Source organism: Ambystoma mexicanum, chromosome 2q, assembly GCF_040938575.1.
Source record: "Ambystoma mexicanum isolate Mex_15411 chromosome 2q, UKY_AmexF1_1, whole genome shotgun sequence".
Lineage (NCBI taxonomy): Eukaryota > Metazoa > Chordata > Amphibia > Caudata > Ambystomatidae > Ambystoma > Ambystoma mexicanum.
Genome location: NC_090924.1, coordinates 1099052687 through 1099071273, shown reverse-complemented (window position 1 = coordinate 1099071273; position 18587 = coordinate 1099052687). Strand labels below are relative to the sequence as shown.

The following is an 18587-nucleotide window of genomic DNA, read 5'->3' as shown; positions in this document are numbered from 1 at the left end:
AGCATACTATGAACAAAGAGAAGGACTATGACAAAGAGGATTGACAACGGAGAAGGATTGTGATGAAGAACAATGACTATGATTAAGGTGAAGGACTATGACGAAGTACTAGGTTGAAGGACGAGAAGAAACTCTAGTGATCGGAACACAAAAATCACAATATGTGATTCAGTGCGTTCATGCCAATAGCTTTGTATTTGTTGCCATGCCAACCAAATTGTCTGCTTTTCAACACCTCTTCTCTTCGATCTCCTCTCTGTAGCAATGTTTTGGCATGAGATCATACTAACCTGCCACCGTATGGGCTAAACTAATAATTAGCTATATAACATTGAACAATCTTCCCCATATTAAACCTGCATGTTCTGTTACATCATTTTTTCAAATGATAATTTTCATATGTGAGAACTTGGAGGCTTCCAAGCAGGCTGGTCCCTCCAAAATACCTTCAAGCTCTATGTGCCTGGCATTTGTTTCCCAAATTCTATCCTCCTGCAAACTAATAAACTGCCCGACAGTCTAAGGCCAGTCTTTAATGACTCTGTGTCTTACCAGCTGGCACTCCATTGCTAGTTCTGTAAGGAATGTTACTCATTCAAGTGTGAGGTCGATAGGGTAATGTGTGGTACTGTGCTAAGGACAGTAGTGCATTCTCTGTGCTCCATGGAGTCCCCCCTTTTCTCCCTTACATTCAGACGGTGCCTGTCAGAGTGGTAGCAATCGTATTGAGTGCTTGGCACATTTTGCTGCTTTCCCCCAACCCCACAATATTTTGTTTAACCACTGACAATGAAGCAAATATATTAGTAAATTGGGAACATAGTATTACCTGATAATATATGTGGCGATATATGCAGCTTTTTGTGTTCCACTGAAGGCCTGCAAAAACAGAGGCATTCATCAATACATTGAAACATTCTGAAATATACAAGCTACTATTTGAGCAGAAAGTAAATACCGATTCAGCTACTTACCTGCTGTCCAGCTTCCGCTGCAGAACTAGGGACCAAATGTGAAGAATACAAGGGTCATTTCTTTTCACTATTTTTGGGAGTACCAAAACTGTAACTGTAATTCGAGCAAAAAAATTACCTTTATGCGGTTGATATTTCTTCCAAATAAATAGAAGACTCATCGATATTATGACAAATAATGAAACTGCAGTTATTGCGGCTAATGGCGACAGCGAAGATTCCTTCTGCATAAGCTTCTCTTGTCCTGTGGTAAAGAAGACCAGTGGTTAGTCTTGAACCTTTGAATATGTTATTTACAAAGGTTGGCAACCAGTGATGACCCCAATGTTTTGGACTACAACCCCCATGATCCCTGCCCATTGACTATACTGGCTGGGGTAGCTGAGAGGTCGCCAGAATATTCTGGAGAACCAAAGGTTTTCGACTTCTGACAGCCAGGGGTGCACTGAGAACCGAAAATGGCCCTGAAAATGTTTTTTTAAAGGGGCCCTATATGGCACCATGCGAGCAAATGTAGCAAGCACGCCAGCCCCTCTATGAAGGGCTTGGCGGGTTCTCCTCATTAACATTTGAAAGAATTAGTCAAAACAGGGAATTTTAAAGCACATTTGTCACAACATATTGATTCAAAAGCTGTTAAAGCTAACACAAATGGCATGAACATTTCTGAAGAGTAATATCAGACTGGAGACTTAATTACAGATTCTTTGTGTCAAATGTATGTCAGGGATAGGGAGAGATGGAAGTAATGAGATGGGAAGACTGGGAGAGAGGGTAAAAGAGCAGTAAACAAGGGAACACACGAGGCCCATGATGTGGAGGCCCCAATAGACCAGTCCACCAGTGACAGCCACATAAGGCCTGAAGTATCTCAGAGTAGACACAAAAGAGGCCCCTGCTGTGGAGGCCACTATAGACCAGTCCACCAGTGACAGCCACGTAAAACCTGAAGTATCTCAGGGTACACTCAAAAGAGGCCCATGCTGGGGAGGCCACTATAGACCAGTCCACCAGTGACAGCCACGTAAGGCCTGGAGTATCTCAGGGTGCACTCAAAAGAGGCCCATGCTGGGGAGGCCACTATAGACCAGTCCACCAGTGACAGCCACGTAAGACCTGAAGTATCTCAGTGTACACTCAAAAGAGGCCCATGCTGGGGAGGCCACTATAGACCAGTCCACCAGTGACAGCCACGTAAGATCTGAAGTATCTCAGGGTACACTCAAAAGAGGCCCATGCTGGGGAGGCCACTATAGACCAGTCCACCAGTGACAGCGACAGCCACATAAGGCCTGGAGTATCTCTTTAGTAAAAACAGACAAAAAAGCCAATAGGAGCTAAGGATTCACAGAGGTTCACATTCTTAATGTATAGGTTCCAATACTTTTTTGATTAAGTAGCCGAAACTGAATAGTTCATGGTACCATTTTTTTAAATGCTGATTTAAGTAAATAAACACTTTAGATCAGAAACTTGTTGTTTCACAAACTGAACTTAAATGATTGCATGCCGATAACTACCAATTCTCTGCCTTCAATCTTTTACTTTGCTGTTGTGAAAAGATGACAAAAAAACGGCTAAAATGCACAAAAGTGGTTAATATAGTAATAATTTCGCATTTATATAGCGTTAATAACCCTCGGGTATCTGAGCGATGCTTATTATTACCCACGGTGTGTGGTGCTCATTTATCGACGTTGGAAGGATAAAAGGCTGAGTTTGGCTCTGCTGGGATTCGAACCTGCATTAGCAAGCTCTGCATGGATGTCAAAGCGAGCGCTCTACTCTCTATGCCACTTGCGCTTTATCAAGGTCATGAATAATTGAACTCATATATGTTCAGTAGGTATTTCAGTAACCTGTCTGGCCTTGAAACCCGACTCTTGCTTGTCACTTTGGACAAGGTCACAGCTACTCTGTATGCGTTAATAACACTGGAGATGCAACTGAACACTGTGGAGGTGCTTCATGTACTATTATAGACCGAGGGAGGGGTCATTCACCTCATGCCATAACTTGGTGGGCGGTCATCGTCCCAAGTGATAATGACCCCTCTTGAAGTCTATAAGGCAATTAGCATATAGTGGTAGTAGCAATACATGCTTTGGAGTTTTGATGGTGAAATAAACATTTAACTTTAATAGTGAGTAAAGTAAATAGACAAACTGAGTTAGTAAATTAAATGTGTTTTTTTCATAGTGTTTAAATAAAAAGGTTGCCTTCATAAGTTAAGAATTTTATTTACAAACGTAGCTAAACTGGAGTGGGTTTAGCACGAGCATGCTTTAGGCGTCATGTAAAAGTAAACAGTTTATAAGAAAGTGAAAACTTGTTCCCCGTTTGAAGTTTTCTCTGGAGTGTTATGGTTGTTGCAGTAAAAAAAGGTCTTGTTGAAAGAAGATTTGCCTAGACATTGCATTCCCTAGCTGCTTTTGAAGTCAGAATGTACAGAATGCAGTCAGTACCACTAGGTATTGATTGCACTCTCAACATTCTGATTAGTTGACAGGATGTCAATAACGATCTCCATGTGCTAATCCATGTTAAGTCATTTCCCTTGGCTTCTTGTCATTTGAATTCAACAAGAAGTCACCAGGACACCCTTACTGCTTCTGTTCATCCGAGAACTCTCATGGTTGAGGTGTCTCTCTCACCCAGTGCTGGAACTGTTGCCCCAATTAACAGAGGCACGAACATGAGCAATATTGATCATTAACTTTCAAAAGAGGGCTCCTTGTCAATACCCGCCCCTTATTCAGATCGTCAATGAGTTATACATAATGCCCTCTAAAGATGTCCCAAAGGACATAGGCAAGCGTCATATTATGAAGCTCACATCTGAGGCCTTCTGCCTAAATGGTTAACGTGGAAAACAAATACACGAACTGGACACACAGCTCCAGAAAAGCTTCCTAGGATTGAAGTAGTGCAGTTTGATTTTGAAAAAAACAGACATTAAGTACCCATAAAATGGGGATAACTTGAACTGGACAAGGCCAGCTAACCCATTCTTAAAACAAGCTGGTATTTTCCATGAACCTTAATAGCCCTAATAAGTTATTTAAGGATAGTGGTTGTTGCTGAGAAATCCGAATTCCAAACTGATTCAGTTTGCGCTTAGCAAGACTGGCAACTGGTTATAGCAGAATACAACGCACATGAGAAAATCAATTGCGTCTTCCAAGCTACCAAACAGCCTCCTAATAATTTCTCCAGAACAAAATGAAAGGTCTCAGGGGAATCATAGAACTAACTTTCTCCTCATCACCCCTTGCTCCATTTTCAAAAATATTTCACAGACAAAAAGGACTGGCCCAACAAGTATAACATGGATTTACTCCTTATCAATAAAAACTCCACAACTGCCGTTACCCTGCTGCATTGCAAGTGATCATACTATTCAGAAATCCAGACTACATTTGCCAACCACACTGGAAAGCGACACCCTGGTACATTTCAACACCTCACACATTCACACTTACTCTTATCTAACTTGACAGACCACCAGAAGCGGGTGGTGCCTTTTTTGACCGGTGGGGCGTAAATGTATGTGCCTAATATGCATGAGCAACCAAGTGCAGCGAGGGAGCCTGACCCATACCACAGGGGCTCATGGGGGTATTCCCCTGAGAAATTCTTTAGAATAATGGGTTACAATGGGGCATTTTCCAGCACTTTCTGTGAAAAATTGGCTAGAAACTCCACAGTTTGCAATCAATTTTGTATGATCGCACATGAAAAACCCAAAGGAAGCAAGTTACTAACAGTGCCCTGGACCATTTCCCAATGCATTTTCATTATGCCTTTGCCCACAAAATATGCTAGTATATAACATATGTTCATACTGGCTGTGCCCACACGTGTCCATGCATGCTGCAGCAGTATATTGTTATTACTATAGAAGGGCACCCAGCAGGTAAAACAATGCCATGCCAGGGAAAGAAAGTATATTCAGCTGGATACACTGGCCTACACTGGAGGTAGACCAGTGACAACACGTCATGTTTGCTTTATCCTTGATGGACAGTTAAGATGCACAGTAACTGTGCATCAAGGGTAATGCAAAGTCAAGTGTTATTATGTTGGTAGACTGGCCTACATTCAATGTAGCACAGTATAGCCAAGTAACAACCAGAGCTGTCAAGTGACACACTACTTGTTGGTTTGATCCACAAAAAAACAACAAAGCCTCAAGGACGCAAACATGTCAGAAAAACCCACAAGTAGGACAGGCAGAGAAAAACAGCACCACTTACTAAAGGGATGACCCTTTTACATGCAAAGTGAACCTTTCATCTCTGTACAATGGCTTTTTAATATGTTATATAGTTATAAAATAACGTTTAACATATTTAATCAGTTGCAATTTAGCAAACATGACATACAAACACACAAGAGCTCTAAAAAGAAATTCACTACTTCAAAAGTACATTCAATAAAAGTTGTTAAAAGTTCGCCAATTCGAATAATTCATCAGATAACAATTGTTAAACCACCTTTAAAATCAATGGCTTTACTGAGGCCTGCTTCTGCCAGTGACAGAGATTTGATCTCCTGTGATCTCCTAAAGTTGGCACATTTCTCAGCCCGGAAGTGTATAATATTGCAGTCACATTTTACAAAAAAACAATTTATGGGCTTTTTAGTATGGCATACAAGTTATTGTTGGGTCTGGATTTAAAAAAATGCTAAATTCTTAAAGTAAATCATGCAGTGATATATATATATATATTCAGTGAAAAAACTTTGTTAAAAGGGACGTTATGGTTAAGTTGCGCTACTAAAAACCTATGAAATTCAGTGAAAAAACTTTGTTAAAAAGGGACGTTATGGTTAAGTTGCGCTACTAAAAACCTATCAAATTCAGTAAAAAAACTTTGTTAAAGGGACGTTATGGTTCAAAGTAAAACCGAAAAACCCCTGAAATTCGGCAGTTATGGTAAGATAAGCAACCATAACTCAAGCCACTGTGCACTGCTAACACTAACACCCAGGACATCAAAGATGACATCACAAATGTCATTAATGACATCACTGATGACATCACATGTGCATTTATTTTTCATGAAAACTCTGTAGGAGGGATTCTTATAATGTTGACCAAAAAGTGTGAACAATCATTTCAATAAATATCATGAGCTAATTAGTGCATTAAGCAATGCATTGATATAAATAGAATTCTATTATGAAGTTCTATCCAGTATACTAAGCAACTCATGCAGAAACTTAGGCAGTGTGTTCAGTATACATGATGAAGGTGCAATATTCATAATCTAACATGTAGTAAGTAGCTAATAAGACCCACTTAATACATAATTACACTTAATACAGACAAAACACAAAGAGACAACAACACATACAAATATGAGTATATATACAGGGACAGAGAAGTAAGAAAAAAAGCAGAAGTAGTAGCAGAAAGACTTCATAACCTAACTGATTATCTTTATGCAGAGAAATGATTGCTCTGTTTCAAAGGTGCTACTTTCTGTATGCATGTGTATCAAATGATGTCAGTGAACCCTAAGGAAAGGAGTGTGAGTACAATGTATACAAATATGAGCATATACAGGGAAGGTATAGTAATAAAAATAAAACTATGAGAAAGTGCTGATAACTCCAATGATTATCTTCATGCACAGAAAGGATTGCTCTCTTTCAAGCCTGTGTCTTCCGCTATATAGATGTTTCATATGATATGACTTGACCCTAAGTCTACAAATATAGTACCCTTTCCATTTTTACTTCCTGACTGTTACTGAAGAAAACTATGTGGCTTAGATATGTCAGTAAAGGAAAAAAAGGGAGAGCCAGCCATTTGATGCCATCAGTGATGTCATCAATGACATTTGTGATGTCATCTTTGATGTCCTGGGTGTTGGTGTTAGCAGTGCACGGTGGCACTAGTTATGGTTGCTTATCTTACCATAACTGCCGAATTTCAGGGGTTTTTCGGTTTTACTTTGAACCATAACTTCCCTTTAACAAAGTTGTTTTACTGAATTTGATAGGTTTTTATTAGCGCAACTTAACCATAACGTCCCTTTTAACAAAGTTTTTTCACTGAATTTCATAGGTTTTTAGTAGCGCAACTTAACCATAACGTCCCTTTTAACAACGTTTTTTCACTGAATTTCATAGGTTTTTAGTAGCGCAACTTAACCATAACGTCCCTTTAACAAAGGTTTTTTACTGAATTTCATAGGTTTTTAGTAGCGCAACTTAACCATAACGTCCCTTTAACAACGTTCTTTTTACTGCATTTCATAGTTTTTTAGTAGCACAACTTAACAATAATAACTTTGACTTTATGTACATGTAATATGGAACATACTGAACCCTTTCTACTGAATTTGACGGTCCGCGGACATGTTCGGACAACAGTACCAGCACCTAAAAACTCTGGGGGGGGGGTATGTGTAATTGTTATATCATAAAATAGGAACATTTAACAAATTCACAAAGCAGCACACATACAAAGTATATGTAGTAATACTTAAGAAATTTAACACATATATGTAACACACTAACCATTCATTTAAATACAATATGTTTGAAAATGGAATATACCAAAAGAAGATAAAGTAGCTTCCAACATAATTACCTCACAGACACTCCACAACTAACAGCAAAACCAGACGTATAGACTACTGATTACATATCTTACCAGAAATAGTAAGTGCACTTCATTTTACTCATATATTTATAAACTTTCTATATTAGAAAAAAAAAACATATTACTTCTCTTTGTTTTCTCACAGAAATGTGTAGTACTCTGGACTGGCTAGAGGACCATTTCCCACGAGACGAAATGTTAGAAGATAGGCCACCTAATGGTACACACTTTACTATATAAACCAATTAATAAATATTATTTTGTATACATTCAACATATACATTTTTTTTTACAGACCCTACAAAAATTGCAACTTCCAAAGAAAAAGAAGCGGTGGATAACACTCTTGAACACATTACCCACAAAATGGAACAACTTATGGCAAATTTTACAGATTTAAAGAACTTTGTGGATGATCACCTAAAACCACCAACAACATACCATTGTCCCACCTGTACTTGTCCCCCCTCACCATATCCCATTCATTTAACCACAAACTCTCTCCATGGACCACAACGTTTTGATGAGATTTCCATCCCTTCTTCACCTGATCCCGCTTATATTGAAAACCCTAATTCTCCTGTTTTTGTTTCCGTTTCTGCCCCACCTTCTCAGTCATAAATTGTTTATATATGTTAAATAAAGTTACTTTTTTACATTGTGTTGTAATTACTTTCAGTTCTTTGTGGTAAAACCAATTTAGGTGTCCACGGACAGTGCGGTTGTTCGGAAATGTTCGTAAATAAACGAAAATGTAAGTGTCCTGAGGACACTATATCTGTCCATAATGTTCTCATGCAAGTTGAAAATGTTCTAAGAACACTCGTAGTGTCCTGAAATGTTCGTAAATAAACGAAAATGGAGATGTCCTTAAAAACACTATGCCTGTTCGTAGTGTTCGCTAGCAAGTTGAAACTGTTCTAAGAACACTCGTGGTGTCCTGAATTGTTCGTAAATAAACGAAAATGGAGGTGTGCTTGAGCCGCTATGTCTGTCCGTATTGTGCACAAGTAAATTAAACTGTGCTAAGAACAAACGGCTGTCCGTAACTGTTCGTTTTACGTGTGACGCACTGTCCTTAGAACATCAACACGCATGCACAAAACAATGTCCATACATTGGGTGTCCTGCGGACGGCTGCTACCTTAACGAACATGCTCATGAAACAATCACGTGACCGCGCCCACGCTGATCGCGTGTTCTGAATGCGGACACTGTTTGTGTCCTCGAACACTTTAAAAGTACGTTTCCAAGTAATCCACAATATTTCTCATTAAAAACTCAACATACCACAAATCCCACATACTAATCCTAAGTTTCCACATAGTTTTTGTGAATTTTTGAACCTTTTTTGGTGTTCGATCTGTCTTGCGGACGGCGCGCATGTCAGCGAACCGCGCACAAGCACCCCTATAAAAGACCACACCCTAGAGCTCATTCTCATTGTGTTTCTGGCTATTCTACAGAGCACAGAGATTTTTGCTGCAACCTGCAGATTTCCATCCTCAACCTGATGGCTTCTGTGGCTCCACTGCTGCCACCTGGTGCTGTATCTGCCTCAGCACCAACCCCACCCCCTCCACCACCACCACCTTCCCAAGGGCCTGAAGAGGGGAACAGGAGTGAGGATAGGGAGGAGGAAGAAGAGGATGACGAGAATGAGGTAGAGGAAAACCCTACTACACGCCCTCGGCGTGATTCTTGGGTGTGGCGGTTGTTTACCGTTCATGGGAATGGTCCTAAGGCTTGTGCGAACCGTGTCACCTGCAATGAGTGCAAAATGGTATAGCTTTGGGACTACGACCATGAAGCGACACCTGAACTCATTCCACACTGGGGCCATTCGCAAGGTTGTACCTTGCGAAGAGCGTAGTAGGTTGATTGCCTCTACTTCATCCTCCGTTTCTGATCCTGTCACCACAAGGAACGCCTCTCTGGGACAGCGTCTTCCTCAAGCTGCCTCACAGGCCATACAGAATTCTGATGACCCTTACCTTTCGAGGGTCACAGTTGTATGTATGTACTGTGACACAGTACTCTGCAGGGGGGAGCGACTTTGCAGTGCTTTTGAGACTATCGTCTCAGAGCACGAGAAGACCTGCTCACTACCCAAATAAAACCCACTCTACATCTTCCTCTCTCAGCTCGCCCTTTCTTATCCCTGTGGTTGGTGTCCCCCCCTTTACCCTCCTTTCCCCTCCTCTCCTAGTATGAAAAAAAATACAAAATAACAAAAATAAAAAAAAAAAAGAAAGTCCGCGGACAGTTCGCAAACATAAAAAAAATTGGGATGCTACCCTATTGTAACCATTGCATTTTTCTCTGGGAGGAAGTGGTGGCTCTGAAAAGAGCCTTTGGGAGGTGTTTGTACGTCAAAAATTATAAATACTTAACACCTACTTCGAAATGCATGCTGCATTTCTAAAAAAGGTCGCAATGCATTTTGGACATTTCTCAGAAAAATCTAATTGCCAGCATAGGTAAGATGGACACCATCTCTGCGAAAAATGTATGTACTACGAAACATAATATTTTCATTGTGAAAAGAGGACATGCCAAAATCTCTTAGGAAGGCACAAACAGCCTTATTGACATTACGCCTTGCTTTCTCAATTTGTGGACCACATGAGAAAGAACGAAGCCACATTTGTCTCTGCGCAATCCGTGAAAAAATTACTTTGGAGTTTGGAAACATGTCCATGATCTTCTGAAGTCCTTCTTTCATTGCAAATTGCAAAGAAATTCCGGACACATGTTCTAAACTGTTCCCTCCACAATGAATTACAATTATGTCTGGATGTTCCTCTATCTTCAAAGTTGCACAGAGAGGTAGCAAGTCCAGCCACTTCATTCCACGGACTCCATTCCAGTGCACTTCCACATGTGGGAATCCAAGATCTATAGATACTCTACAGCTTTCTGTATGCACCTTCAACCAATGTATCCACGAGTCTCCCAAAATCCACACAATCTGTTTTTTAAAACACTCAGCCATAGCTATCTGTTCTTCTCTCAGCAAAAAGAATATCTGAGAAAACCTCTCCTAGCACAACACACTCACTAACCTTTACTGACCAATCCCTTGCTACATTCAATCTCATTTGCATACCTCCCCACCCCAAATTCCCCGGATGTAATACGCGGTGTCCTAGAACTACCGCCATGTCCGCGAACATATCGTAACATGGACAGCCCTTCTACCATTTCCACTTCACTCTCTGTGCCATTCCCTCATTGGATGTAGCTAAGAAATCACATGACCATCCACCAATCAAATCCAAGACCTCTACATGTAACTGCATCATCATAGATCAGCACTGCAAATGTACGGTGAATCTCTCGGACTACAAGTCTCATACCATTGGCAAGCACGATCTACGAGAAATACTAGACAAGTCTCCAAGATTTCTACTTGCAGCTTGGTCCATATCCAAATTCATGAACACAAACTACAGGTATGCATATTTTCTATACAGTACATGAACACATTTTATAACCAACTTTTACCTTGTATAATCTGTAAAATGAATCAACGATCATTTTTTCATTCTCCTAAAATGAACTGTGACTTACAAACCTTTATACCGTTTAATTTCTTCGTACACACACGCAAATAATGTTAAGCTAACATTTTTGAAATAAAATATGTAGACTACATATGATCAAACAAAATTACATGCACACTCTATCATCAAATCTCAAAGAATAATATTTGTACAAACACATACTTGGTTTTAATTTTTTTAGTTTATATAATTACTTACATTTACATAGGACAAGCAGGCTATGACATTGACTCCCTCTTACGTGGGAAAGCAGGCTATCACATGGACTCACTATTACGTGGAAAAGCTAAGTTACAGGAATAGTGGTATACAGTGGTACATTATGATTTTGACAAGCCATAGTAAAGATATTTTCTTTCCTACAGTTAGTCATAAGATAGTTTTAATGGTTTTGAGGAAGGCGCTGAGCATTTCAATTTAAAAAATCCATGTCTAAATTAAAAACAGTGCTATATACAAACCGAATTACTAATTTCTTTCTTTTACAATTGCAGTGAAGACCATTCTCCTGAAAATAAGCAGCCGAATTTGAATTACAAAGAACAACTAAGAAGCAAACTGCTCATTTTAGAAAAAAAGTAAGTAGATTGTTACCATAATATTTGAATTATTACTCAAACACACTGTAATGTTAATTCATGCTACTTCTGTGCCTAAAAATAGAGATTCTGCACCATTCTGACCAAAAATCCTCCCGTCTTAAACAGTGATTTACTGGCAGAATGGCCCACAAATTCCTATTTTTCGCCACACAAATTACCCAACTCAGCCACTAGAATTTAGATGTTGTAGAAGAAACAACTGTTTTAATTGTATAGCTTTAGATATACTATTTATACTTCTCCACACCACTGGCTTACTTTTTTCTGTCATCTGAACCCCAGTTTATTAACACATTACTTCAAGAATACCCATCCCTAGTAGTTGTACTTCCCAATGCACAATCACACACCATTACATACATCTTTATCATCTCACTAAAACACTCATGCACACAACACACATGCATTGCAGAACACCCCAACCCATACCTTCTGTATTTTTTTCAACAGACCCTAAAGCATGCCTACCAAAAAGCATCTCCGTAGAAAGGAACGCAGAAGTAGAGCAAATGAAAAGAAAAGTCTTCAACATAAACATCCATCTACAGCAGAATTTGTAAAAAAAAAGTTGAAACACAACAGCTAATACAGTCATGTAGTGAAACAGAAGACGTTTCTAGTACAAAAACTTTGCCTCCTCTATCAAAAAGTAAAACAACCCAAAAAACAATTAACAGAAAATCAACTATCACTACAAATAAAACTTCTTCTATAAATCTTGATATAGTACAAAGTAAGCATACCAAGAAAAGTATTTTAGCCAAAATGTTCCGTCACAAAGTCCTTCAAAATCTTATAAAAAGAGGAGAGAAACCAGGTTCAACACTTCAAACCTATCGTAGGAAAGTAATCTTAGAAGCGTTGATAGACAGTGCACTTCTTCTCAAAAGAAAGTTATTTATTTTAGTGTTAAACAGAATGAAACCACTAACAAAACTAATAACTAAATTACAAAAAAGACTTCTCAATAAACAAAATGTCAACAGAAATAACTTCTTAAATATCTGGGGAGGTGAATGGAGTCACACTACAAGGACAGAACCATACTTTAATGAAGAAGCCTACAAACAAAAGCAAACAAATACAATTGCCATACATAGCAGTGGTCGAGGTTATGAAAATGTTAATAATACCATAATGGAACAAGAAGTACTCCTTACAAAAATATGCCCTGAAAACGTAGATTTACCCCTCCATTCAACTGAATCAGAACATCTAGTTCACAAATGGCCATGCACGTCAATGTGTAACATTCCCAAAAAAATGTTCAAGTCTTTACGCCAATTCCTCAATCAATATGTGAAAAGCAAAGACAAAATCAAAATTAAACTACTGCAAAATATGGATGCTTGTCCGGTACGCACGTACACAGGACTACAAGGCATTCATTGGCCTGCATTACAGGACCTACTTGCAAAACACCCTTCCATGATATCAAAAGGATATCAACACATCATGCAAGTATACGAAATCTAGTTTATAAACTGTACTATGCTAAAAGTCCTGCTTTAGCACTAGCCAATTTAAATAACATTCTTCTACATGGTACAGCAAAAGACCTACTAGAAGAAATTGACTATATCCAGACAAAATATTTTGGAAGTGAAACCCACTTACAAGATGAATTAGCTGTAAACCAACTTCGAAACAAATCTGCACATGGCAACCTTTCACTACACACATACAAAAAAGAAATACTAAAATTTGAAAGTACTTCAGCTGATGTACCAAACCACGTGTGTGTATGTTGCCGCAGAACTTTTTATAAAAGTAACACAAAAACTGTAGACCTATCATACAAAATAGAAGACAATGAAGATTCTAAATGGTTTGAATTAGCTCTCTACCTTATAGCAGAAAACAAATACGAAATAACTGACCCCATAATACTTTGCAGTTACTGCACTACAAAACTTGACATCAACCAAACTCCTTCACGTGCTATCACAATTAACTTGGAATTATATCCACTACCAAAACCCCTTCAACAACTTAATTTATATGAGAGCATCATAATTCAAACAGTGCGCCCATTTCAAGCAATAATACGCCTTCAACCAAAAACTGCAAAATTACCTCCCTCTGAATTAGTAAAAGGTATTCGTGGAAAAGTAGTGTATTTACCAGTAGATCTAAAAGAAAATGTGCACACTCTAGGAGTGCAACGTCCAATGCAGCAATCTTTAATTATCTTTGTAAATGGAGTACCTACAAAAGACAAAATAATTTGGCAACAACTGGTAGATTTACATAAAGTTAGAGAAGCCCTGCAATATCTTAAAGAGAATAATGAATATTACAAAGAAATTAATATTGAAGAAAATTTGAAATATACAACTGAAATAATTCAAGAGTCACAAGAAGCTGGTCAATTTGAGCTCCTAGATCCTGCAACAATATCAAACACTTTAGACCATTATACAATTCATCCATTGCACTCTAATGACACCATAGAAGATGCACTGGAAACATACCAAATGCGTCAAACAAAAGGATCACCAATCAGCATATGGGAAAAAAGTATAGAAGCATGTGATTTTCCTCTACTCTTTCCTACTGGAAAGGAGGAAGATACGATGATAGAACTATACAAATATCAGCATCAGAATATCGCTCATTACGAATGTATTCTGAAGATCCCAGATTTCGACAAAATATGGAATACATATTCCACCTACTCTTTGAAAGTGAACTAGCAACTTTATGTTACGGAGTTGCACACATATTAAAATCAGGATCACACTTTCAAAATATGACAGCTACACAATTATTACAAAAAGTTCAACAAAAAGATGAGGTTTTACAAGCAAATCTTACAAATCTATTGGCAAATATGCGTGGTACTAAAGAGTACTGGTTTCGACGTCATGGAGATGTACGTTGTATGATCAGAAACCTTGGCCCACCCACTTGGTTTGTTACATTAAGTTGTGCAGAATATGCATAGGAAGATTTACATGCTTTCCTACGCATATCAAATGAAAACAAAACATACTAACACCTGGAGAACTTTGTTCACAGGATCCTGTTAATGTTTCAAGATATTTTCACCATCGCTTCATTGCTATGCTACATTTTATTTGTAACAAAACTGTTCCTCCCCTTGGAGAAGTGCAACACTTCTTTTGGAGAAAAGAATACCAAGCCAGAGAAGCACCACATGTCCACATGCTTTTATGGATTAAAGATGCTCCTAAATTTGGTCAAGACAATGATGCCACTGTTTTACAGTTTATTGAAAAATATGTCACTTGTGAAATTCCATCAGAATCCGCAAATAGTGATCTTCATGCAAAAATGTTACAATTCCAAAGACACAAATGTGGCAAATATTGTCGTCGCAAATACAAAAACAAAGGGAAATACTACATCAAATGCCGATTTGGTTTCCCTAGACCAGTTACAAATACAGGTCAAGTGAACAACCTCATGTCTTCAGTTAGACATAGTGTTAAAGGTAAGTCACCTAAAAATACATATTGCATAAAATGAAAAGAAGAATAAAAATATATCAATGATTACAATGCAATCATTGCCCACTTATGGAATGCAAACATAGACATGCAGTACATTGCAGACAATTCTACTGCAGTTGCACGATATGTCACAGCATACTTAACCAAATCAGAAAACACAGAGCTCCAAGACCTCTGGAATGACCCATCATCAGATATAACAGTGCCTCAGAAATTATACAGCTTGGGCATAACAATGCTGTCCCATAGAGAATGTGGATCCTATGAAGCAGCTGATCGATTAACTGGTACTGCATTGTATGGTAAATCTGCAAATATAGTATGGCTAAGTCTTGGTCCAGCTAAATTTAGAAAAAGAGTTCTAAAATCATACGAAGATATAGAAACAATAGCAGCCAAACAAGATCCCAACAGCCAAGACATTTTAAAAAACAATTTATTGGACACATACTACCCAAACAGGAGTACCACTTTGGAAACCATGAGCCTATACCACATAGCCCAAAACTACACATACAAAAATAATATAAAACCTGATGAACAAAACCGTAAATACAAAGTGACAAACTGTGAAGGCAGCTTAGTAAAACTCACCAAACCAAATTTAATCATATCAAATTGTCATTAAAGACACCTGAACATAAAGAAGTATATTACATGTCCCTGCTACAACTCTTTAAACCATGGAGAAAAGAAGAAGAAATACTAGATAACTATGACTCATAGGAAGACGCTTTCAAAGCAAATGAAAGCAGTATAACTGATGTAAACTTTGCACAGTACAAAACAATGTTGCACAATGAACAGCAACACGAACAAGAACTCCAGGTCCAACTAGATAAGGACACTCCTGACAGTAGTCATCCTTCTATCACAGGAAGCCAAGAACCATTCGGAGACCCACTAGTAACAAATGAGGCAGAAATAGCTATGATAGAAGTAGAAAACACCATGTGTCAGTATGAAGAAAAAGAAGACTTAGATATACTACAATCAAAGCTAAACAATGAGCAACGTAGCATTTTTCAAGAAGTAACAAAAGAAATTGCACATGGTGTACAACATGAAAACAAAGAATGCACCTGTCAAAATTACAAAACTATACTATTGTATGTCAGTGGTGAAACTAGTTCTGGCAAAACATTCCTAATCAAAATCATCAGTGAGTTCCTTCAACAATTGACAAACAACAAACTGTCAGCTGTTGTCACTGCCCCCACAGGTTTAGCTGCATACAACATAGGTGGTGTCACTTTACACCGATTACTACTCCTGCCAGTAGAACACCAAAACAAATTAGATTATTACAAACTTTCTGCAGAAGCTGCAATGGAACTACACAGAGTATTGAAAAAAATGAAAATGCTACTAATAGATGAAGTGAGCATGGTGTCCAACCTATTGTTGGCTTTGATTCACCTCAGATTACAAGAAGTACTCAAAACAAACTATGAAGAGCTCTTTGCAGGAAAACACATTATTGTTTTCGGAGATCTTCTTCAATTGACACCAGTAAAAGGTGAGCCTATTTTTAAAACATTAGGACACAAACTCTGCCGTAAAACTGTTGGCAGCATTGGAAATGTCAACCTTTGGCAACATTTCCAATACAGAGAATTAACAGGAAACATGCGCCAATCTGCAGATCTCACTTATGCCAACATCTTAAAAAGTATCAGAGTTGGTATACTTTCTAAAGAAGCAGAAGCAATATTGAAAACCCGGCACATTCATGCACTTTATGGTGATAATGCATGTGCTACAGATGTTATGGAACAATTAGCCCACAAAAATGTCAATTGTATGGCCTTAATGCCAACTCTTGCAAGCTGTTTCAAATTCAATGAAATAATGTTAAGTAAAGAAATGCAACCAATAATGGAAATTAGCACCACAGACAAACTAGATGTACATGGAATGACACTACCCATGTGTGACCAAGCCACAACAAGACTAAATAGTTTAAAAAAATCAATCTCAAACACAGCAGGCTTGGAAAAGATATTAAAATTATCCTTAAATTGCAGAGTAATGCTGAAACGTAACCTTGACGTGGACCAAGGGCTAGTTAATGGAGCACTGGGTACAGTTGTTGGCTTTCAAACATACCCACGTGACAACAAAATTCAGTTTGTCAATATTCTCTTTGACAAACTTTCAGAAGTAAAAAGAATAGGACGCTCAACAGCTCGATTCCTTCTCTTCAAAGACATGTATGTACGCAGAGAACAATTTTCTCTAACTCTTGCATACGCAGTCACCATTCATAAATCACAAGGCCTTACCCTAGACAAAGCAATGATAGACATTGGTAACACAGACTTTAAAGAAGGCATGAACTACGTAGCACTATCACGCTTACGTACACTTGAGGGTCTATTTCTAATCAACTTTGATGCAAGTAAAATAAACGCTGATATTCCTTGCATTTTAGAGTACAATAGACTTCGTTCACTATACACTCCCCATCTAAACACATATTCTGTTCCACAAAAAGTAAAACATTATAAAAGAAAAATAAATCAAACAGAAAAGCAACAGGATGTCACTGTAAATCCTCCAAAGAGAGTAAAAGAAAGTAATACTTCATCAAGTGCCACAAGCAAAAAAGAATCAATTAGGGAAAGTAAACCAGGTACTTCTTCAAAGAAGGAAGACACACTCCAAAAAAAGCTGTCAGATACAGAACTACCTGGTCCATTTAAACTCTCAAATATAGTTGGTGTAAGTTGCTACGCAAATGTAGCAATGAATATTCTATTTCAATTACCACCAATTGTTGAGAACATTTACTTACACAGTACAGACCCATTGTGTTTGCAAATGTTAGTACTTCACAGAAATGCAGCAAACAATCCTGACAACACGTATAGTGTTTATGGAATAAGACAACAATTGGACTACTGTGCTGGAATGGTGAAATTCACTATAAACTCACAGGAAAATCCACAAGAATTTCTAATGTACTTACTATTAGTACTGGAAAAAAAAACATACCTATAAATGAAATCTTCCAGATTTCATACATGTGGAAACATACATGCACTCTCTGCAACAATGTGACACAAGAACAAATCCCCAATGAGCGCTTTGTGTATATATCAATACCTAATTGTGAATCCGTTCCATTTCAGCAACTTGTACAAAATGCAAACCACGGTAGATTATGTTCGAGCTGCAATTCAGATAATCGCTCCACGTTAGTAATACAAACACATAGTAAATACGTAATACTAATGCTTCTATGTTACAACTGGATTCACACATGGTCAAATATCACTTGGTAGGAAAACCTTCACAACAATAGGTATAATCTACCACGCAGGAGCCACAACCAACCCAGGGCACTACAC

The 18587-nt window shown here is 38.2% G+C and overlaps 1 protein-coding gene across 1 annotated transcript in view; it reads right to left on the bottom strand.

Annotated features, from left to right (window-relative positions):
* HEPACAM2 (HEPACAM family member 2) overlaps positions 1-18587 on the bottom strand; it is a 624068-nt gene that overhangs the window by 173646 nt on the left and 431835 nt on the right. Inside the window, exons 5-7 of the mRNA XM_069648465.1 lie at positions 1093-1218; positions 975-999; positions 830-879 (exon numbers count right to left, since the gene is read on the bottom strand). Coding sequence (XP_069504566.1) covers positions 830-879; positions 975-999; positions 1093-1218 — 201 coding nt within the window. The remainder of the gene's footprint in view (positions 1-829; positions 880-974; positions 1000-1092; positions 1219-18587) is intronic.